The 22,939-nt window shown below is 33.0% G+C and overlaps 3 protein-coding genes across 7 annotated transcripts; 2 read left to right on the top strand and 1 right to left on the bottom strand.

Annotated features, from left to right (window-relative positions):
* Positions 1-436: 436 nt before the first annotated feature.
* LOC128182704 (pyruvate dehydrogenase protein X component, mitochondrial-like) lies at positions 437-7,496 on the bottom strand. The gene is made up of 11 exons (XM_052851431.1): positions 7,344-7,496; positions 4,997-5,074; positions 4,722-4,822; positions 4,266-4,435; positions 4,040-4,141; positions 3,432-3,663; positions 3,246-3,321; positions 2,306-2,367; positions 1,716-1,874; positions 1,215-1,279; positions 437-1,034 (listed from the first exon to the last, which is right to left on the bottom strand). The coding sequence occupies exons 1-11, from the start codon at positions 7,483-7,485 to the stop codon at positions 797-799; spliced, it is 1,425 nt and encodes a 474-aa protein (XP_052707391.1). The 5' UTR covers positions 7,486-7,496; the 3' UTR covers positions 437-796.
* Positions 7,497-7,563: 67 nt separating this feature from the next.
* On the top strand, positions 7,564-12,983 carry LOC128182738 (low molecular weight phosphotyrosine protein phosphatase-like). Its single transcript, XM_052851479.1, has 6 exons — positions 7,564-7,753; positions 9,233-9,306; positions 9,820-9,939; positions 10,490-10,551; positions 10,674-10,776; positions 11,294-12,983. The coding sequence occupies exons 1-6, from the start codon at positions 7,702-7,704 to the stop codon at positions 11,369-11,371; spliced, it is 489 nt and encodes a 162-aa protein (XP_052707439.1). The 5' UTR covers positions 7,564-7,701; the 3' UTR covers positions 11,372-12,983.
* Positions 12,984-14,503: 1,520 nt separating this feature from the next.
* LOC128182712 (ubiquinol-cytochrome-c reductase complex assembly factor 1-like) lies at positions 14,504-21,055 on the top strand. 5 transcript variants are annotated; one of them, XM_052851443.1, is made up of 10 exons: positions 14,504-14,681; positions 15,180-15,302; positions 15,816-15,941; positions 16,522-16,594; positions 16,726-16,783; positions 18,708-18,816; positions 19,117-19,194; positions 19,579-19,695; positions 20,081-20,181; positions 20,770-21,055. In XM_052851443.1, the coding sequence occupies exons 1-10, from the start codon at positions 14,589-14,591 to the stop codon at positions 20,828-20,830; spliced, it is 939 nt and encodes a 312-aa protein (XP_052707403.1). In that variant the 5' UTR covers positions 14,504-14,588; the 3' UTR covers positions 20,831-21,055. The 5 variants fall into 5 exon arrangements, with proteins under 5 accessions (XP_052707403.1, XP_052707402.1, XP_052707410.1 ...); XM_052851442.1 differs by lacking the exon at positions 14,504-14,681 and adding an exon at positions 14,826-14,945; XM_052851450.1 differs by lacking the exon at positions 14,504-14,681 and adding an exon at positions 14,875-14,980.
* Positions 21,056-22,939: the final 1,884 nt, after the last annotated feature.

The following is a 22,939-nucleotide window of genomic DNA, read 5'->3' as shown; positions in this document are numbered from 1 at the left end:
AGTACTTCTAAAATGTCATCAAGCAAATATAGCAGATGAAAGATGCTCTAAGCTGGATCTATTCTGAGCAGATCCTAAGCAAGATAAACTCTTCAAGGGAGTACTCTTGCAAAAATATAGCATTGTGTTTGGGTTTCAACTTAAACATCATTGCATAGACATATTCTGAAGAATACATACGAGGTCATTTCTATTTCAATGTAGTATGCATGAACCAGGTGGATTCACAACTGAAATACTGAGGACATGTATAAACAAAATGAGTAATCATTTGGGCTAATTTGTCACTTTTTGATGCTCTAGTTGAAAATTTGTGAAGAAGTGTTGAATTTTTACATTACTTTTCCTATTTCTTAGTCTGCAGAAACTCATAAGACTCTGACCATTTTAAAATGACCGACATGCCCAAACAACTTTTGAGACACAAACAATACACTAAAACAATCTTAACCTTTAATTCACATTACTCATTTCTTTTATGTATCAACCAACACTTACTATAAGTCATTAAATGTTAACTTAATTTGTTATTTCATATTACATCCCTACAAATATATCTCATATGTAACAAAACAGCGACCTATACAAGTAAATAACAATGATCAGTACAGCAAACAACTGAGATATTTCCTCCATCACTCTAACGAAAAGACTTAACTTAAAACTTTCAAGTTATGATCTCATGGAAGCAAATACATGTACTCAATATTACATTACAACAACTTAAGCACTAACTGAATATGTTATAAACTTAAATAATAAATCAGCCCCAGTCATTCAATAAAAGCCTCCATTCTCAAACCATCAACAATGACGGGTTTTCCATCACTTGCTGAAATTTCTCCAGAAATTGGGAAGCTTCTGTTTCGTCTATTGCACGACTGTCATACGACATTTTAACGGTGAGATAAGAGCAGGGTTTTCCCTCTGCAGACGGCTTGAGCACAGAGGTCCCCACCGCTAGGACAGCCGTCTGGGGTGGGTTGATGATGGCAGAGAACTCTCCGATACCAAACATTCCTAGGTTAGAGATCCTGCAGTCCAACCCAAAATATTCACATTATTTTGTAATCAAATACTGAAACTGAGTATATATGGCTTTCACATTGATAGGGTAACTTTTTGATATATGTTATAAGAAAAATGAAATATAACATACAGATAAGGTACAAACTGAATAAATATTTACAGGAACAAAATTTCATAAAACTTACGTGAATGATCCTCCCTGAAACTCTTGGGGTTGTAACTTTCCATCTCTGGCTTTCACAGCTAATGCCTATAGTAGAAAAGCTAAATTTCATAATCTAAGTATATTTTTTGGATTAATTCAGCACATGTGGCAGGTGCAATCCATTTATTTGCAAGATGTGACTCCTTCAATAGTGGATACTTAATTTCACAAGTGGCTTAAACCGTAGTACATGTAATGACAGACATTTTTTCTCAAACACAATTTTCAAAGAGATGCAAAAAGTAGCTATCAAACAATCTGGCTCAACAAAAACATTGGTCAACTCATTATAAATGAATAATCAAATGAAATTTGACAACAACTTGTTCCAGGAGTGCTATTAAATTGCTCTCCTTCTTGAACCAGTCAAATATTCATCATATTCCTATCTTTTGACAGGAGTTTAACAACAAGCCATGACAGTATGAATATGTTGCAGCTGTAATTAATGTAGCTTGTTAATACCAAAAATCAAACAAACCTTAGTTGTGGAAGATATCTGTGATAAGCTTAATTCTGCAGCATTCCTAACAATAGGGGTAATGAGTCCACTATCTGTTGCCACAGCCACCGAGATGTCCACAGTGGGCTGGATCTGGATGCTGTCCCCTGACCAATGGGAGTTCACTTTCTGAACACGCTGTGGAAATTTAAAACATAAATACAAATTGTGCGGTCCTTTCCTAAGTTAAAAAGAGTGATTTTTTTTTTACTCCTCTAGAAATACATATACCGGTACTTTAGAATTTAATCTTTTTTCTTACACCAACTTTTTCATGTACATAAGAAAATAAAAATGTGTAACACCTAATATTTCTCTATTATCAAAATCAACATGTATATCAAAATCAACATGTAAATTTTTTAAATGCAAATAAACAGAAAACATGTATCTTCTAATAATTAATAAATAAAGAAAACATAAAAAAATTTGGTTTCATTAATTTGGATTTTCATGGATACTGACTTGGCATGAACTATTATCTAGATGAATTTATTTTTATTGTTTTTACATTTATCAATCTAGATTTCCTTAAGATATTCATTAAATGAATCATATAAAAGATTTACCTGCAATGAGTAACCCGCTGCCTTCACAATGATATCATTCATTGATATTTTGGTTCCAGAAGCTGAAACAGAGTCAAAACAATTAATGTTAGTGAAGGCAGAACTACTTGCAGCTCACAGTATTAAACAGTTCTAGCCAAAGTACTTAAAGATACTGTAGACCAAGTATGATTATGCATTAATAGAATCAGTCATTATTACGAGTGTGGGATAGTGAAATTCCACCGAGGGGACAAGATTCTCAGTCTAGGATGAGGCTCTGCCTAGCCTTGACCGTGAATCTTGGCCCCAAGGTGGAATTTCACTATCCCACATGAGTATATAATGAATATATTTTCTTGAATTATTTTATGTTAAAAAACAATGTCTTACAACTTTCTGTGAAGATGTTCAAAAGATTACTTTCGGTGTATCTCCCTGCATGCTTAGATTAGTGCAAGTCAAAAAGAGAGCATACGACAATTTTTTTTCTTCAATAAAAATATGATAAATTGTAACAATTACTTGATGGATAACGTCAATCCACCATTTAGCATTTCCCTACAGCAGACAATGTTTGTTTACGTTTTAGTAATACACAGTGTAAGACAGAAAACTCTCACACTGTGTCCCACACAAAGTTGTAAGCAGGGGTATTTTACATGGTTTGAAGATTACTGTGCAATGAATGTAAATTTCCCCCATGCATAAATAACCACTTTAATAAATTGTAAAATGCAACTCTGTAAATAAGGAAAATAACAATTGGCTTGGAGAAATTAATCCCAGCAGAGTAGATCTCAACCAGCCATTTCTGTGCCACTTAATTTACTAATAAATGCACCCAGAGTCTTAAAAAATTACAACAAGCTTAAACAAATACAGAAAATAGCATAAAAGACCCTGCAATGTTTATATAGGTAACCAAAGATGATCGTCATGAGAAAAAGTAAATATTTACCAATAAACTTCTTTCTCAATTTCATAGCAGCATCCACCTTACATTCAATAGACACATAGGAATGGGGAATCATTGTCTGAAAGTAAAGAGCAGTAATGGATGAAATATAACTATCAACTCTGATTTAAATGACACATAATATACAACAGTTGTTTACAGAAAACTAAACATAGATGTGATGGTCACCTTTGACTCTGTAAGACGTTTAGCTATCACCCGCCTCATGTTGGTGGTTTCTATGTCCTGGTAGCCACCCTCTGGTGATACTGTGATGGATGGTGGTACCCTGGTCACTGGGGAACTTGTTGGTGTAGAAGGTGTTGTGGGGGTTGACTTTTGGGGAGAGGGGGGGACTTGAGCAGCTTTTCTTAAATCAATTTTTGTTAGATGCTGTGTCTGAATATACTTCAGAACATCACTGAAAAATAAAAAATTTAAATAAACTAAAGTTTAGTTTTAAATACCTTAAAGTTTTAAAATCATTATTACCTTATTGAAATATCAAGGGAAGCAACTTTTTAGGTTAAAATGGCTTTTCAACAAGTGCTTGTAAGCAGTGCATGTACTCAAAATTTTGACAAATCTTTTCTATGTTTATATTTTAAAGCAGAGTAACATTGAAAATTCTAGTATTTGCAAGAATGTAAACAAAAAAATCATTATGAAAACGAGTTTCATATTTTGCTATTTCACTTTGAGAACCTCAGAAATCAGAATTACAATCCTTTTGTTTCGAGGTGGGGAAGGGTGTTTTGCATGTTCAGGAATGTAACAATTTGTTGATTAATTCTCACCCCTTGTTGACCATGCCGTGGGGCCCAGTGGCGGGGACCGTCTGAGGACTAGAAATGTTATATTCCTCCATCATCTTTCTTGCTGCAGGACTCATCCTAATCCTTAGAAATCAGATTATAAATTCTTGTTTTAAAATCAAAATTAGAAAATCAAAGAGCAAATCAATACAAGAAAATGAATGTACAAGAAAGAATCCAAGATGCATGTCTAAAACGAATATGGAACCTTGCTGTTGGTTCCCCAGCTGACGGCGCACTGGATGGCTCACTTGACGTAGATGCTTCTGATGATGACTCTGATGATTCTGGTATCTCAGCATTCTGCCAATCCTCGCCTTCCTCAACCATCACAGCTATCATGGAGCCTATTTTCACATTTTTGGAGTTCTCTGCTTTCTGAGTAAAAATTCATGATAGTAAAATTTATTATACATACCTGGTACCTCTATCACTTTCAGATCTTAACTTGCATCATTATTTATCAATCAACATAGTCTAATTTCTCTAAGAGTCCCATTATTAAAATATATGACAGATAACATTAAATGAACATTCTGAATCTCTTAAACTTGATGGCTTAAGAAACACCATGATATTATTCAGTATATGCTTAGCCTTATGAAGTCTTTTCCAAAACTACAAAAAATTCTAATATTAAAGTATTAGAATATGCTTGCAATACCAGAATTTTGGCCAGTATACCCTCCTCTTCTATGTCAAACGTAATAACCGCTTTGTCTGTCTGGATATCACACAACATGTCTCCAGGGGAAATGGGGTCACCTACAGAAAGGAGGCAGGGTTTTTACATGCAAGCTGATGTACAAATATTCTACAATATCAAATAATGCATAAATTCCAGGCTAATGATTTTATTAAATTAACTTTGTTAATAAAAGCTTATCAGAGTGTAAATCATAAATGTTGATGCATTATAGTTGCTTTTTGACACCCTACCTTCCTTTTTGTGCCATTTAACTATTGTTCCCTCAGTCATTGTGGGTGAAAGAGCCGGCATGGCCACTGGGATGGATGCTTAAAATACAAAAAGATTGGAACGGTGAAACGGTAAATCTTACTTCAGAAATGGTTCAACAGCTGTTCAATAATTATATTGAGTGAAAATATTGTGGATTTCAAATTATTGCAGCATTTAATATGAACTATAATTGACAATCAATTATGCGTTTATTTTTAAATGAATTAAACCAAAGACATAAGCTAGTATATACCTCCCTGATTAAGGTGGTATGGGATACCTCCGTGTTGTGACTTATCATTTATCGAATTAATTAATAAAATCAAGCATGATTTCATAGATCCTTACTCAAAACTGTCATCTAACAGCATAGCGCAGTGGCTAGAGGCTTCACTACAAATCTGTGTGTCATAAGTTCGAATCCTGCTACGCGCTAAGGATTTTAAAATTTCCAAAAACGTTTTAAAATGTATTTTGATTAAATATTGTAATATTAGAAAATTCTAAATCTGTGAAAATATTTCAGATATACCGTTCTTTAATCAACAATAAATTCGACAGATGTCCACCTTAAACAGTTAAAAACTGAAAATCACAAAATCTCCCATTAAGGCCGGTAGCGGGTTTAAAATTTTGTGCCCTCTGCACAGGGTATTGCACATTACTGTTGTACAACACAAATTTAAAGTAAAATGTTCAATGATACAGGGTATCATGTAATGTTTTTATTTCTGAAAAATTACTTATCAAAAAATTATTTAAATGAAAAGAATCGGTAGAATAATGTCAGAAGTATTTTAATATTTTCGCCGCTTCTTCAAAATCAACGTTATTGTCGTCGGAGTCAACGTCTTAAGATGACGTCAGTTGAGACTCTGACGTAACAATTGACAAAAATTAACGTCATGCATTTTCTATTACAGTCAATAATTTAAATCAAAACTATAATTTGCAAAATAAAAACATATTCGCGGCCCTTCTATGTTCTGTGTGAGTGGAAATGTATTTTTTCCTCTAATACAAATAAAATTAAATTTGATTCGTAAACATCCTTTTGTTTTATACAATTCTATAATGTAAAATGGCTGGCACGGCACGTTTATAGGATCAAACTATGAGGACGGATAGCCTAAAAACCATCAGGTCAATTTCGTTTTAATTTGGCAAAATTTTACTTATACGTTAACCTTCCATCGCTGAAAATTTAAAGAAAATCGTATGTTTGAAATTTTTTTAATATGAAATTGAAAATGAAAACCCTCATTTTCCTGTATAATCCTATATAAAATGTCGTTGATGAATCGGGCATACGACCAAAATTTGAGCGCGACAAACAGATAAACTATCCGGTCAATTTACTTTATATTTTGCACATAGTTTACTTATAAGTTGACATTTCACTGTAAAAAATTTAAAGGAAATCGTATGTTTGAAACATTCTCCCCCGACAGGTCCAGTACAATTTCCAGATTTAGCTATTTAGCTTGAATAAGCTAAATAGCTTTATGAAGCTATTCAGAGTAGCTTCATTTAGCTATTTTGTCATACATTTTTCTTAAATGTGTAATTTTTTCAGTATGTATAAAAAATCGCACTTTACTGCAGTGATAATTTTCAACTTTGAACTCTTTTGTAAACAATGCATGTAAAGATTACTCATAAGTTTGCGCCTCCTTAAGAGACTTTGCACTAAAAGTTTTGGGGCAAATGATTTATGACCACACCGTTACTTCTTGAATGAAATATAAAGGAGGTCAGTTATGGTGAACAACATAATCTATTGGTAGTAATTTATCACAATGAGAAGAAATCATACTTATCCATGCCTCATTGCACACTAAGTGGTGAACAGTTACCCAAACAATGGAAATACATTTTTTGCTTAAAAGTGTTTAAAAGCTGCACTGTTAAATCTATCATTAATTTGGGTCAAGTTTATAATGGTCAATGGCGCAAATATGAGTAGCAAGTTGTTTGCAATTTTTCGTCCATTTCTTACAATAAATATTATCTTCAAAAACTGCATATAAATAGCTTTATTAAGCTATTTTGAATAGCTTTATAAAGCTATATAGCTTTTTCAAGCTATATAGCTAAATCAAGAGATTGTACTGGACCTGCCCGAGACTCCTCAATAGCCACTTTGAATATTCAGTCAGTCCCCAGTAACAGGCATGCATGTCATTTGCAAACATGAATATACTCTTTGATGTCTCAATCCTCAAAACTAATTTACGAAACACATGAATTCGTTTAATAAATAAAACAGAGGAAATTCGATCAAACCAGGCTGCATGACAAAACATACACAAAAAAGAAAATTACCATCAACATTCCTGTTCAAATGAAAGGACCTTATCTCGGAAGTAGAGCGCTGCACAACGTTACACGGATCATAATGCAATATTCTTCGAAAGCCCGTAAATTGTATTGATCTGCGGCCAAAGTGACCGAATGCAGACGCCATTTTCCGTGACAGGAAACGACGTCTATGAAACGTTTATATTCAAGTAGAACATAGACAAAATCTTTACATCTTTGCAACGCTGATCATCGTGAGAAGAGAAAGTGAAAATAGTGAATGAGTCAGATGATGTCTGATTCTTGGTTTTGGTGCTCCCAATTGATTTAAATCTAACCGATTTTATTTGGTCTGTACAGTTTTTCAGATTGCTGTAACCAAATGGCAGATATTGAAACTGCCAAGCCATTTTCCGTCCTATTTGTATGTTTAGGTAAGTTAACGAACTGAGTATCCTCGGAGGTCCATGAGTCGTTACCCTAAGAATGTCTTCCACTTTAATCACTTAATGAAAATTTTGACACTAAATTATTAATAGCATATCTAAAGTACATCTATTTCTTCGTAAAACTGTACACTGTATTCATTATTTTTTATTTGATAAACAAATATGTGAGCATTCTAAGCACCAATGAAGCAGAGATGGCCATTTTGAAAACTGGTCCTAGAGTCGTGACGTCGGATATAAACAAAACTATGAAGCCAAAACAATCTAAACTTTAGTTAATAATGGACAATAGTGCTAACAATAACGAATTGCACAATATAGCAAATTATGAAAAGAAATTAAAAATATTTTATAACAAATTGAACAATATAGCCTAATAACACAATAACACCGGACGCTTTCAAAAAAACTGTAGTCTCTGGGTCAACTTTATGCAAAACTCTATCTCTGAGAGTAGCATTTGGCACTTTAAATATCATTGATGCCTTTTTCACTGAAATTTTCATGTTCTTTAACCATTTTGTATGCATTTGTGAAATTTGTTGGGGAGTACATTCTGTTATTGTTTCTTTTAGGAAACGGGATTAACCTAACAATAACACAAAACAAACTTCAAATGCTATAAGGAACTTTACTTCTCGTAACTTAAAATTATCCTAGTTTGGCCTTGAATATTTAAATCAGATCACATGAATTTCATTGACTAGATGTCAAGAAAAGAGACAACCGCTGTTATATTCTTAAATTTTAGGTTTAGACGAGGATTTGGCCATTTTCATCTGTAACTTTATTTGGGAATAAGAAATCTTAGCAACAGTTGAAAATAAAATTTGAAATAAAAAATGTTACCTTTTTTGATCGCATTATCGGCTGCTGTATAGTAAGAAGTGATGTCACATATCGTAGTAATTTTTTTTTTACGGAATGCCTAGCTTAGAACCTAATCTCGAGAAATACGCGAGGAAACAAAAGGGACACGACTCAAGGACCGTAACGAATTTAGGACCTTCGACGATACTGGCAAACTGTACGTTTGTTCAAAATGTTATTTACGTTTTAAGTACGTCTAAATTTAGGGGCCATGGGGACTCTCTCTCTCTCTCTCTCATTTTATGCCCAAAAATTCTATAACTCTATAACATCAGAGTATAAGTTTGAATTATGTAGTGGAAAACTTCACATTGCAGAGAGAAAAAAATAGAACATAATGGAAGATATGGCGCGTCTGACCTTCAATAAAAAACAATATTTATCCTGACTACAGTGTATAGATATGAATTAATTGTGTAGTTTTGGAGGGGATGGGGCATAGGATGGACAAGAGCATCCTACAAATACCAAAATTGCAATCATACCTGTTACTATATTTTCAATAGCCAAAATGATTTGTACACTATTAGTTATCATGCTCGCATTCATATTTGGGGGAAAATGATAAAAACGACTTTGTTTTATATTTGATAGGAAACACATGTCGATCCACAATGTCAGAGGGTATATTGCGTCATTTAGTCAAGGCAAGGGGCCTACAGGATAAAGTGAGTACCACCATTCAGGCACATATAGTGATATACTGTATATATACTAAGTATAGTATATATATATATATATACCATTACTTGTTTTAGTCTTTGTTTATGGTTAACGCTAGGTGTTCATCTCGGTATAGCTTTATGTGAACAATCAGATTGAGAAAAACTTCATTAACCGCCCCTGTAAAACATCTTAGCTAGCCAAAGGTGATGATCCACGGTGTTTAATTCTCTATATGGGTTATGGTTGAATAGAGAAACACAGTGCAGGAACATCACCCTTGGCTAGCAAAGATGTGTTCAAAGAGACCATGTATTGACAAATACAAATATTTAAATGACATAAACACGGTTGCTGGTTACGCTAAAGTAATGTGTAGTTATATACTTGGTACAACATAATTTAATTTCATAAAACATGTGCTGCATGCATTGAAGTGTAAACCTTACATAAACCATTACTTCTTTATATAAAATTCTAGTTAGGTCTTGCTTTATGGATATTATTTGTTTATTAAGTGGGTTATAGATAGTGCTGGTATTGCTGATTGGCACAAAGGCAAACCCCCAGATGAGTTTACAGTGGCAATGTTAGAGAGGAACGGTATGATGGATGGCTACCACCACAGAGCCAGACAGGTGACTGTCTCAGCATCATAAAGTCTTACATAAAAATATAACTTAATAGTCAGGGATTCTATTTTTCACTGAGTATTTCATTGATATGCGATGGGCATTCAGTCGTGGCTCATTGAAATCAATAACATTTGTCCTACTGTTATGCTTTCCCTATTTACTGGGAATTAGATGTGCATATTTTGCTTGAGATCAGCATAATTTCAGCTTGTTGTGATGAAAGACATATATAGACAGTGATAATACACCGAAAGTTCAAATACTTGTTCAATGGCTCTAAGCTTATTAAGGCTCAGAAGAAACCTAGGCAAGGCAAGGAGCCATTTCTATATATATCTCAGTAAAATATATTATCAGCTGTTAAATGCTGGCAACTCTTAACTAGTTGTTGGGAATTTTGGTATTTCTTTTTAAAGATAAGACTTGGTGTTCACAAATGTTTAGTGCAAATTAAAGCAAAAATATTAATTGTATCTCTAACATGTCTTTATTGGATTTTTAGTAATTGCTAGGAGATTATAGTGAAGTTATGTACTTGTTTCTTGATTTTTAGATAACGAAAGAAGATTTTGCAAAGTTTAAATATATTCTGGGTATGGACAATTACAACATCTGGTAGGTCAGCTTTCTTGTTCTGTAACAAATCTAACACATTTTGTTTAGACCTTATAACTTTAAAAGTTTTTGATTGACTCTACTTTCTCTGGTTAATTGATATTTCTTTTATTTTATTACAGTTGCCTTCAGGAAATTGCTCCTTTACAGCACTCAGCAAAAGTCAGTTTATTAGGACAATACGGAATAGATGGAGAGAAACAACAAATTGATGATCCATACATGGCAAGTATCTTTTTTCTCTTTCTGTTTCCAATGCCCCTAGTACAAAGGAGGGGGGTGGGATACATTAATCAGTTTACCTATTCTCCGTCTATAGCTAAAAAGCTCAATCTATTTGTAACTTACATCACTTTCATTTGTAAACGGTAAACATCATATGATTAAACTTGACACACAATGAAAAACATGTTCATATAATTGTATTTAATGCAGTGGAGAAACCAATTTTAAGTTTATACAAATCTTGCATAATACTGATCAAATTAAGAAAAATATATATCTACTCTGTGAATTACATGTATCCCGATTATTGCTGGGTTTTACCATTAGGATTGTATCAGCGACGTGTATATACCTCCCTGATTGTGTATACATTGCTAAAGTTAAAAAGGAAATTGATATTTTTTGCAGCTAGGTTTTAAAAAAAACTAGTTCTCCATAAAAAATTTAATGGCACAAGTGAAGCAGTTCTTTTTTAGATTAACATATCTTAAAATTATTTTCTCTTTTTCATTTGCAGGCTGACATAGAAGTGTTTGAGGAGGTGTACGCAAAGTGCCTGAGGTGTTGTCAGAGGTTTCTAGATTCTCAGGAGTAGAAGCCGATTCCATGTACAGAACTACAGCCCTACATGTACGTTGAATGGGTTACAATGTATGAAGAAGCTGTTGCAAAGTTGACTACCCAAGTATACACTGTGATATGTATAGACATATCATTTACATGAGTTGTAATTTTACAGGATTTGTAGAGCAGCTAGATTCTCAAAGAGCCTTTTTATTGGTTTTTCTACACCTCTGTAAACCCCTTATCCATCTCAGTGATGTATCTAGTGTCACAGTAGAATTTCTCTTCATCACTGCTATATTAATCACACATCATTTTAATTGTCAAATGAATTCTTTTTTTTCTTTTTTTCAGTACAAATATATCTTTGCCATCCACTCACATCACACCACTCACATACAAGTTGGGAAAGTAAACATAACATAACTACATATTATTCCACTTCTAAGAGGCATGCCCATTTTGATCATTTTTTCTGGTAAAATCGGCAGAAAATACTGCTCATTATTTCCGAAAGTGACTGAGAAAAAGTGCTAATTATTATTATTTTTTTTTTAATGTTAATTATTAATTAAAGCTTTAAGAATACTCACCTTAAAACTTTATTGGGGTTTCGCTCTGCAGTGCCCTATGGTATTCAGTCTGGCCATCCATCTGCTCAGTCAACATTACTTATCCAGAGCAAATTTAATTCTCTCCCCTTGGCCCAATCTGGCTCAAAACAAAGTCCTCTAAAATGATTTTCATCCTTATGTTCTATATTTACATTTGACACTTTGAGATTGTTACCATTTAAATGATGTTAAATTTATTGATGACATATTCATCAAGCAAGTTTTGGATAGAAAAAAAATCATCAAAACAAAGGGTGTTTTTTTTTCCACGCAAAAAAATAAGCACAAACATATTAACCTTATCAAAACATTACTCAAACCGAAAGAAATTTATTTTTATACTTCTTTTAATGATGGAATGAATTTCAGAAACAGTCTGGTATACTGTAGAAACTCAAATGGGAACCTTTGGAACACAGAAGAAATAGAGCTAAACTAATAAGTATGTACAAAATGTACAATAACTTAAGTGATTAGTACCTACTTATATACAAAACATTGTATTATATACGAGAGGCAGTGTTTCAAGTTACACAACTAAAACTCTCTTGATTACTCTGTTCCAAAATTTAGATTAGAACTATTCAATAAATCATTTATTCCTGATACTGTCAGAAGATGGAATGCCCCAAGTCCTAAAACAAAGGAGGCAACCTCTATTAAAATATTTAAAAAATGTTTATATAATGATATGGTAAAGCCTCAGAAACATCTTTCATTTGGAAAAAGATTTTCAAACAAATTCATAAATGATTGAGACACAATTCTGACTTATTCCACTGCAACTTAATAGCCAGTCCAAACTGTTCGTGTGGCTTATTAGAAGATGCATATCTTTTGTTTTTTGTCTGTGAAAAATATACAAGCGCTCGAATTTTTTAATGAATAAGCTAATATTCACATTACGTTATGTTCACATTATAGACCCACATTTACTGTTATGGGGGAATGATTCTTTGACAAATACACAAAACACTGAAATTTTCAAGACGGTACAGATTTATTTGAGTGAATGTGGTCACTTCTCAATCTAAATTCATAAATGTGATATTATATATGTAGCAGAATGTTTATTCATGTATATTTATATATGTATTTATATATAACGTTATTACTCGCAATATTTATAGAATTTCATTATTAGGAGAAGACTACATAAGTTATTTAGAACTTGTGTCTAATCCATTTAATTGATTTAATCAATAAAATAGGTTCAATTCAAACTCAAATCAGGAGATTTTATCTGTGATCATAGATTTTTTTTACCTAATATATATGTATGTATTTTTTTTATTTTTAATAAAATTCTTTTCTTGTTCTTTTCGAGTCTTGAATTATGGTTTATAATTAGACTCAAATATCACTAATATGAAGCTTAATTCATGAATTCATGGATTAGTTCCCCTTTTATCTCCGACTACCGCCACACCAGTTGTTGATTTCTATTAATAGTTCTGCTCATCGCTGCAGTACTGTAGTACACACCCCCTATTTAAGGCCGAGGGTACTATAATTCATGCTCACCGCATTCAGGTATCTCATACACCCGAACACGCTCCAGTGGACGAAAAGACTTATAGAAACATTCTGAACAAAAATAATATATGACAAAAAAATAATATGACAACCACTGCAAGCACAAGGAATAGCCAATAAAAATCCAGGCAAACATATTTCACAAATCCTTAATTATTGTAGACCGTTTTCCTGTGTATGTTATAACATCGCACAAAGCACACACTGTGGCAGATCGAGCAATGTTATAGAAACGGAGCATTTTTATAGAAGCTGATGGAAACAATGTTACGTTGTTACTTTCTTTGATTTACTATCAATTATCTTCTGCTGGATGTTGTGTCGCCGGGGTTTTCAAAAAGATGCAGATGTTATGTACTCTATATGAACGGCACACGTGTTCGATGTGAATGCAAAGTACATGTAAGACAGCACTATCTGTGCAAAAAAATGCAGATACCTTGGAGATTCTTTCAAAGAATAAATATATTTTGTTTTATTGATTGTAGTTTCTTTTATTCTTTATAACAAACATTTTACTACAACGTGTAGTTCATGCATTTAGACGTCCACGCAACCTGAAGGCCATTATCGGAATTCGGAAAGCAACATGAGACTTCGCGGCTATGGTACTCTCAGGTGATCGTCAAGGCCTGTGGGCCTCTTGTTTCTTTACGACTTGATAAATAGATATTAAATATTTTTTAATTGAAAAAATCCAGTATATTCGTCTCTGTCAAATGGAAAGAAAATGTTTAAAATTTAGATTTCATACGGTTTGTTTATGTGTCTAAATTGTAGATATCTTTATTTTATAAGATATAAGAAACTTATGTCGGAAATCAATTTGATATTCTGTTAATAATAAGGTTATATAAGAATTTTTAAAAATGATTTTAAATTATGAAACATTTTAATCTAAGCAGAGACGTGTCTAAGAAAAAAAACACCTTTTTTTTTTTTTAATATCGGATGTCCTCGTACAAGAATTGATTTACGTACAACTTTGTGCTGTTAAAGCTAATTCGTGTTTTCATATACAAAAGAGTTCCGTTATGAAACTTGTTGCACAACGTGAATTTGAAGGATTTTAAAGGATAAATCCTATGCATTAGAGCCATGTCTCGTTGCGTTTTATCGAAATGTTATCACTGTTTAAGGAAAAATGTAATACCCACAAATAAAACAATTACAGAAAAATTGTATAGACAAGTAAGTAAATATTTTTTGTTATACCGAATTTACTCTAATGTTCAAACAAACCGGACAGTAATTAGTATGAAAACTGGAATGAACAGAACTTGACTCCCGCTTGGTATGTAAGATAGGAGTTCCAAGTGTTTGATCACTGAGTGGGAGTTTAACAGCTAAATGTTGGCCTGTACCAGGGACGTATATACGTCCCTGCCTGTACCCAACCAGATATATCCTTTCTGGGGAATATGTATGAAACCCCATAATGATAAGGCATCAAGGGTTGTTAATTTAGGTCAAAGTGCTTATCTTTTAAGGTTTTTTTCTAAATTTTTTATATCATTGAGACCAATTATGACTACAGTCTCGTCAAGACTGAAAATCTTTGACCGATGTATCTTCCAAAGAGACCTTAGTGAATAATTTTTCAGTCCTAATGTATCTCGCTGACATTACCGTGACCATAACCATAATAACCTTTTATTATTAAAATTTCATTCTTGTTCATTATGCTAGGTTAGGACTGGACAGTTTTTGAGGATACCACCATGTGAGTCAACAGCTCTATTATCTGTCAGACATCAGGACCAGTCCATGATGAAAGCTGCTGCCATTAAATCTCTCTTCCTTATCACTCAGGTCAGAAGGATTCCATAGTTCTATCCTTATGCTCATGCTTTTTTTTTCCCCCACAGCATTGAGAATATAAGATTTTAATGATGTTTGTTAATCAAATAAATTTAAATTGATTTTCTGATACTATCATTGTTTTTAGCAATCATTGATTCATTTATTTAGTAAATATAGCCATAATTAAATTTGGAGCACATGGCTCACTTGAAATAGATGTCAAGTCAGTAAGCCAAAGGTTACTTGTTTGAGCCCCATTATGGACACTTGATGTTGTTCGTGTCCTTAGACAAGTCTCTCTATCTACATTGTCTTTTTCATTGGATGCCTAAGATGAACTGGTGTCGGGCAGCTAGTGGAAGTCAATGACTATCATACGCACCATGAAAACCAGACAAAAGCTCCGGCCAAATGCACCTTTGTGCTTGAAGAAGGATTTACTTTTTATTTCTTGATCTAATGTAAATAAAGACATGCGTAGAGTTTCAAATTCAAGTTTTGTTTTGTTTGTTTGATATACAGACCCAGCATAGAAAGATGTCAGATATTGCAGAAAAGAGTATAGAACCTTCTGTTGGCAGTAGATGGTTGGAGAAAGTAAAGGCATTCCTCACAAAGACTGATAACCCAACCAAGCTACCTATACGGGTAATCTAAGACCTTGAATTAACACCAGTATCTGTGTATACCCTTGTTTTGGTGATGTACAACTGCATCCTTCTTAAAATAGAGACAGTACAGTTTGATTTTGTAAAAGAGAGAACAATTTTATGTGAAACCTACAAAGTTGGATCTGCCTGCCTATCTTAATAAACCATACTAGACATTGCGTGCTCACCCTTTGATGTCATCTTTCATACTTGAAATTTGTCTTCAGAACAGTGTTTTGAACTTAGCTAGACACTCAGGGCTGACACTTTGAGTAAGTTGTAAGTCCTTTTTTCATTTGCATGTAAAACATTCAAAAATTTGTTTTTCGATTTCGTGTCGTCATAAACTTGGTTTGGTTGTTCTATTATCGTCATCTAATCTCCTATTGAGTTAACTCAACAGATTGTAAAATGTGTTGAATTTATATCAAAAAAAATTTTGAAAAGAGGGAAACCTAGAAAAAAAGGAAACCTTGATTTCTATCAGGTACAAATGTATAATGGTGGGCATATTTTCTCTCAATTGCACATAATTATTGGATTGTTAGTTTTAATCAGGTAATGATTTGTCTTTGTAGCATTTACAAGCTGCAGGATCAATTTTAATCCTGTCTATCTCAGATTATGTCTCCTATGAGGAACTCCTACACAGTAAGGATCAGATAATTTACTTGAAAACTAATGTTTACATGTTTAAATGTTTACATTTTTCTGAAAGTATTCTGTGAAAAATTAGTGGATGTCATTACATAAATCACTTATTCCTCATTACTATCTTTCAGTTTGTAATCTAGACGACACATTTTATTCTTTCTACAAATTACTGGAGCTTCACACATGGTAAGATAAAACTGTAGCAATAGAAATAATCTGTAAACTGTTAAGAAAATAAAAGAATAGTCATGTTTACAGGTTTTAATACTTCAGATATTTTATATTTCTCTATCTATAACACACACTTCATTTTTCATGTCATAGTAATTGCATGAGTCTCAGAGTTGTTTTCATATTTAAAAATTCTTGTCTCATTCTTTTTTGCACAAACTGTTCCAGAATGAGGCTTAAATGCAATCTCCCTAACAAGTCTATGTTTGTGCTATGTACTTAGTTCACCATTTAGACCCACGGGCTTGTTGTTATATTACTGTAAAATCACTTTTATTAGTGGGGGTCAGGCTTGGGGCAAATTACATGGTAAAGTAATGCAATACATTACCATTACATCATGAATTTTGGCATTAAATTACCATTACTTGATTTTCTTGAACTAATGCATTACATTACCATTACATAAGTAAAGTAATGCATTACCATTACTTTGTTTTAAAAAGCTAAATAAAGAGTTTTTGCAAATGTTTCAAATTTAAAACACTCTTTAACATAAACAAATGATAAATCTACAGGTTCATGTTCAGTATCAGGTTCAAATTTTATGACTTGTACAAGATTCATTCTTTATTTGCTCAATATATAACCATCTTATGGCAATATGAACAACATACCACATAATTAGTAAATTGATATTTATAGACATTTGACATGATACAATGTAAGGTATGAAATAGAGACACAGTAGTAAATCCATAACAGAAAAAATTATGGAACAACATTGCTGTTATTAAATGCTAAATAGAGGTATTTCCCCAGATTACACAAATCTTAATAATTTTGGACACTTATCTGTAATTATTTATAAACAGAGGGTTTTTCCCAATAATATTTCTTAATATAATATCTTAATCGGATTTCTTTATACATGTACTGAGGACACTGTAATAAGACAAAAGATTGCTGTTGCACTTTATGATCATCAAAGTTTAAAAGGGTTCAGCTTTTAACTGCATCCTGTTAGGTTTGAAAATCTTTCCAGCTATACTGAAAGAACGTTCTACATGAGCAATGGAAGCTGTGACTGAAAGACTTTTTGGCAATCTTTATCTTAGATTATATATTAAGTCATGACAAGGGAAGGGGATTGGGGTGTTTAGCACTTCTTATAACAATAGATTGTTTTGATACTTGGATTATCCTGGGGGCATAGTTGTTGACACATTCTATATTGACAAGAAAACTAATTGGAGTAAATTGTTTAAATGATTTCAAACTCTTAATAACAACACTCTTAAAATGTTACAATTTAATAAAATGAACATTTTAAAAATCTTTTTTATAATACAACTAAAACATTTTTATCTAAAGAATTATTTCTTTCTTCTTTAAAATAATTTTTATCAAATACAATTTCAACTATTCATTTATTTATCACATTTTTTAAAGTGAACATGCATAAATAAGCATAGTAATGCAACGTAATGCCATGTAATACCAGCATTACACTAGATTTTGGAAAGTAATGAACTACATGTACGTTACCATTACTTGTAATGCTAATTTTGTGGCATTACACATTACTAGCATTATTTTGAAAACATGTAATGCATTGCAATGCATTACCATTACATTTAGCATTACCCCAAGCCTGGTGGGGGACAATGTTCATGGGTAGACAAAATTTACCTGGTCCGTAGGGACGTAATTTCGTTGGTAGTGTAATCAGGATAATTTTATGAAATATTAAACAAATAATAATTGTGTATAAGTTCATAGGGATGTAAATTTGTGGACAAGGGTAACCCATGAAAGCCATGAACATTGGTCCCCCACGAACAATGATGATTCCATGGTATATCCATATAACAACCTTACCGGTACATGATGCCCTGGGCTTACTTAAATCGATGGAGATTTTTGTTTCTATCTGTAGGATGGTATTACATCGGCTGCGACAGGAAGGAAATGATGGACTAGTCGCTGGGATGGCTTTCGTAGACGCCATGTGGAGGGACATTGAACCTCGACTTAAAATTGCTGGGGTATGTTAACAACATCCTAAACATTCATCAATTCAGTTAATAAACTGGAAAGGATGACTACATACACCTGCCATTAAATTAAAATTAATATTAAAGTAAAACCATATGGCAAAATACTTTGGTTACAAGACACTGCTGCTCAGGTGAGTGATGTGGCCCTTTGGCCTTTTGTTGTATTTTGAAGGAATAATCACTAGTTTTAATGTTTCAAAAAACAGCCATGCAACTTCTTTTCAAAATATCAGAGATTATTTGAAATCTTCAATTAATATCATAATCATTTTTTCAATTGTTGTGTAGGCCCAAATGTCTCAGAAGACGGACGGCCTGTATTACCTTAACAATCACTTCAATTCTGCTGTTGTTGCTTATGATGAGGTAAGTGAGAAAGACTTTGGACATCAATAGAAAACAGGAATCTGTGCAACTGGTTGTTTGGCATCATGTCATGCTTTTTGTTTTTAATTGTATAGATCTGTTAGTTTTATCATTGTCTTAAAGGTAATTTTAATTAATCACATGCTTATCATGTGTTTAAAAAATGTCTAATATTTATTGATTTATATTGGCTTTTACAGGCTTTTACTTGAAAATCAATTCATTTTTAACTTGGTTGGTAATAATTTTTTTGGATGAAATGTTTGTCATTGATGATAGACATACATTATACATTTAGTTGATAGTGTTACAAAAAATACACATATTGTCATTCTGAATAAAGTTGTAAAATACAAAAAAATTGCTTTATCACTGAAATTTCAGGCTTTGTTGGTCAATGATGATAAAGCAATGGCTCATGCGCTGTGGTTGAATGTTTTTGATGGCAGGGACTGTGATCCTCGAAATCTAGAACTTTTGTTGGCCTATACCAGGAAACAGGTAAGCTATTTAATTTCTGAATAAAAGGAAAATGTGCTGGTAATTTATTATGATTTGGGTTTTTTTTTTTTTATAAAGTATCTTTTTCATTCATAAACCCTTCTTAATTCTCCAGTCAAATTCAAACAGTCATGATTTCAGTGAATCTGACCTTGGACTACTACATGTAGCTATGACCTTGAACCTTTAATGGCCTAGCTCATACAAAGTGACAGAAAGACAGATAGACTAACAACACTATGTCTTAATGCGTTAATGGAGACTTAAAAGGCAAAATTTTTGGTAATTAGAATCATAGAATATGCCAGTACTGACTTATAGCTTATTGGTGTGTTGCCAAAGTAATGATTCAAGTTGTTAAAACCCAAAGATTATTTTGTTATAGATGCAGCATCTTCATAAAATTGAGTCTAAACTCTTCCTGAATGGACAGAAAATCGAATTTTTACCTATAGAATTTGATGATGGGGATAAACAGATAAAAAGGTACTTGCTTATATTCAATTACCTGTTATTTGTTGCCATGAAATTGAAATAGTCAAGGTTGATCTGGACCTATATCATAACTTTTCATCAAGAATGTTACAGATTAAACCCAGATTTTGGCATTCCAATCATTATTCTATATAAAAACTTCATTATAGAAAATCACAGTGATTGTTTCCTGCATGGAAAAGATAGCATATGTTACACATGTACTTGATTTAAGGAATGAATTCAAAATTTATTTGTTTTATGCGATATAAAATGGTTTGGGGCAGTTTACACTTTATAAACCGCGAAGCGGTTTTAAAAAAGCGTTAACTGTTACAAACCATTTTATATCGTATAAAACTAAAAAATTTTGAATTCATTGCTTATAATTTAATTTTTTTATACTTCATTATATATAAAAACGGTCATTTTACCTTTAAAATGACGTAAAATTGTACAAAATTCAAATGTAACGTCAGGCGTATTGATACATTTTAGAGGATAGTCTTACTATGACGTAGGCAACATTCTTTATACGATATAAAATAATTTTTTGGCCAATCAGAAAGCTTGTTACAACCAGAATTAAATTATTTTCAGACGTCCAAAGAAAGAGTACCATATACCAAGGCCCAAAAAGAGCACGTCCATCATAGACTGAAGACACTGACCCTGCCCTCATGACCTCAGTGTGGCCTTGACCCAAACCCCATTAGGAATACACTTCCATCTGACATTTGTGACAGTAACACAGCTGACTTTGGCAAGATTTGTCTTTCAACACTTATTTATTGCATGTATCTAGGTCACTGCATTTGTCTGTGTTGGACAGAAGGTACAGATAGTTCTAAATTGATATGTTAAAATAAAAGTATTATAAAATGAAGCAGATTTCTTTTTATTGGCAAAAAAATAGGTAACATGGTATTAAAACACTATGCAGAGTGAAGAGTTTTCAAACATTATTTCATAGCAATGCAATTTTCATGACCCTTATTGTTACAAATCTACAAATCCATACTTTCTTTGTTATAATGTAGCATTGAGCATCAATGATAAAATACAGTGGTTGTTCTGTCCAGTGTACATCAATGATGCTGTACATCATGTTGTATTAATTGTTCAATGACTTGTACATCACTGAGACTGTACATTGGTTGTATTGTTCATTGCACATCACTGAGACTGTACATTGGTTGTATTGTTCATTGTACATCACTGAGACTGTACAGAGGTTGTATTGTTCATTGTACATCACTGAGACTGTACATTGGTTGTATTGTTCATTGCACATCACTGAGACTGTACATCGGTTGTATTGTTCATTGTACATCACTGAGACTGTACATTGGTTGTATTGTGCATTGTACATCACTGAGACTGTACATTGGTTGTATTGTTCATTGTACATCACTGAGACTGTACATCGGTTGTATTGTTCAATGTACATCTCTGAGACTGAATTGGTTGTATTGTTCATTGTACATCACAACTACTGTACAATGGTTGTATTGTTCATTGTACATCACTGAGACTGTACATTGGTTGTATTGTTCATTGTACATCTCTGAGACTGTACATCGGTTGTATTGTTCATTGTACATCACTGAGACTGTACATTGGTTGTATTGTTAATTGTACATCACTGAGACTGTACATTGGTTGTATTGTTCATTGTTCATCTCTGAGACTGTACATCAATTGTATTGTTCATTGTACATCACAACTACTGTACATTGGTTGTATTGTTCATCGTACATCTCTGAGACTGTACATTGGTTGTATTGTTCATTGTACATCTCTGAGACTGTACATTGGTTGTATTGTTCATTGTACATCACTGAGACTGTACATCGGTTGTATTGTTCATTGTACATCTCTGAGACTGTACATTGGTTGTATTGTTCATTGTACATCTCTGAGACTGTACATTGGTTGTATTGTTCATTGTACATCACTGAGACTGTACATTGGTTGTATTGTTCATTGTACATCACTGAGACTGTACATTGGTTGTATTGTTCATTGTACATCTCTGAGACTGTACATTGGTTGTATTGTTCATTGTACATCTCTGAGACTGTACATTGGTTGTATTGTTCATTGTACATCACAACTACTGTACATTGGTTGTATTGTTCATTGTACATCACTGAGACTGTACATCACAAAGACTGTTCTTGGGTTGTCGTTTTCCATCACTGAGACTGTACATTGGTTGTATTGTTTACTTGTACATCACTGAGACTGTACATCGGTTGTATTGTTCATTGTACATCTCTGAGACTGTACATTGGTTGTATTGTTCATTGTACATCACTGAGACTGTACATTGGTTGTATTGTTCATTGTACATCTCTGAGACTGTACATTGGTTGTATTGTTCATTGTACATCACAACTACTGTACATTGGTTGTATTGTTCATTGTACATCACTGAGACTGTACATTGGTTGTATTGTTCATTGTACATCACTGAGACTGTACATTGGTTGTATTGTTCATTGTACATCACTGAGACTGTACATTGGTTGTATTGTTCATTGTACATCACTGAGACTGTACATTGGTTGTATTGTTCATTGTACATCTCTGAGACTGTACATTGGTTGTATTGTTCATTGTACATCACAACTACTGTACATTGGTTGTATTGTTCATTGTACATCTCTGAGACTGTACATCGGTTGTATTGTTCATTGTACATCACTGAGACTGTACATTGGTTGTATTGTTCATTGTACATCACTGAGACTGTACATTGGTTGTA

Source organism: Crassostrea angulata, chromosome 1, assembly GCF_025612915.1.
Source record: "Crassostrea angulata isolate pt1a10 chromosome 1, ASM2561291v2, whole genome shotgun sequence".
Lineage (NCBI taxonomy): Eukaryota > Metazoa > Mollusca > Bivalvia > Ostreida > Ostreidae > Magallana > Magallana angulata.
This window is presented reverse-complemented; position numbering and strand designations above follow the sequence as displayed.

Excerpts from the sequence above, each read along its gene's own strand:
- LOC128182704 (XM_052851431.1), bottom strand. The coding sequence starts at position 7,485 with ATGGCGTCTGCATTCGGTCACTTTGGCCGCAGATCAATACAATTTACG. Across the intron at positions 3,322-3,431 it reads AACGTCTTACAGAGTCAAAG|ACAATGATTCCCCATTCCTA; the intron begins GTGACCATCACA and ends CTTTACTTTCAG. Across the intron at positions 1,035-1,214 it reads TTTCAGGGAGGATCATTCAC|GATCTCTAACCTAGGAATGT; the intron begins GTAAGTTTTATG and ends GTTGGACTGCAG.
- LOC128182738 (XM_052851479.1), top strand. The coding sequence starts at position 7,702 with ATGGCAGATATTGAAACTGCCAAGCCATTTTCCGTCCTATTTGTATGT. Across the intron at positions 7,754-9,232 it reads CGTCCTATTTGTATGTTTAG|GAAACACATGTCGATCCACA; the intron begins GTAAGTTAACGA and ends TATATTTGATAG. Across the intron at positions 10,777-11,293 it reads AAATTGATGATCCATACATG|GCTGACATAGAAGTGTTTGA; the intron begins GCAAGTATCTTT and ends TTTCATTTGCAG.
- LOC128182712 (XM_052851442.1), top strand. The coding sequence starts at position 14,841 with ATGTTGGCCTGTACCAGGGACGTATATACGTCCCTGCCTGTACCCAAC. Across the intron at positions 15,942-16,521 it reads CAACCAAGCTACCTATACGG|CATTTACAAGCTGCAGGATC; the intron begins GTAATCTAAGAC and ends TTGTCTTTGTAG. Across the intron at positions 16,784-18,707 it reads TTACTGGAGCTTCACACATG|GATGGTATTACATCGGCTGC; the intron begins GTAAGATAAAAC and ends TTCTATCTGTAG.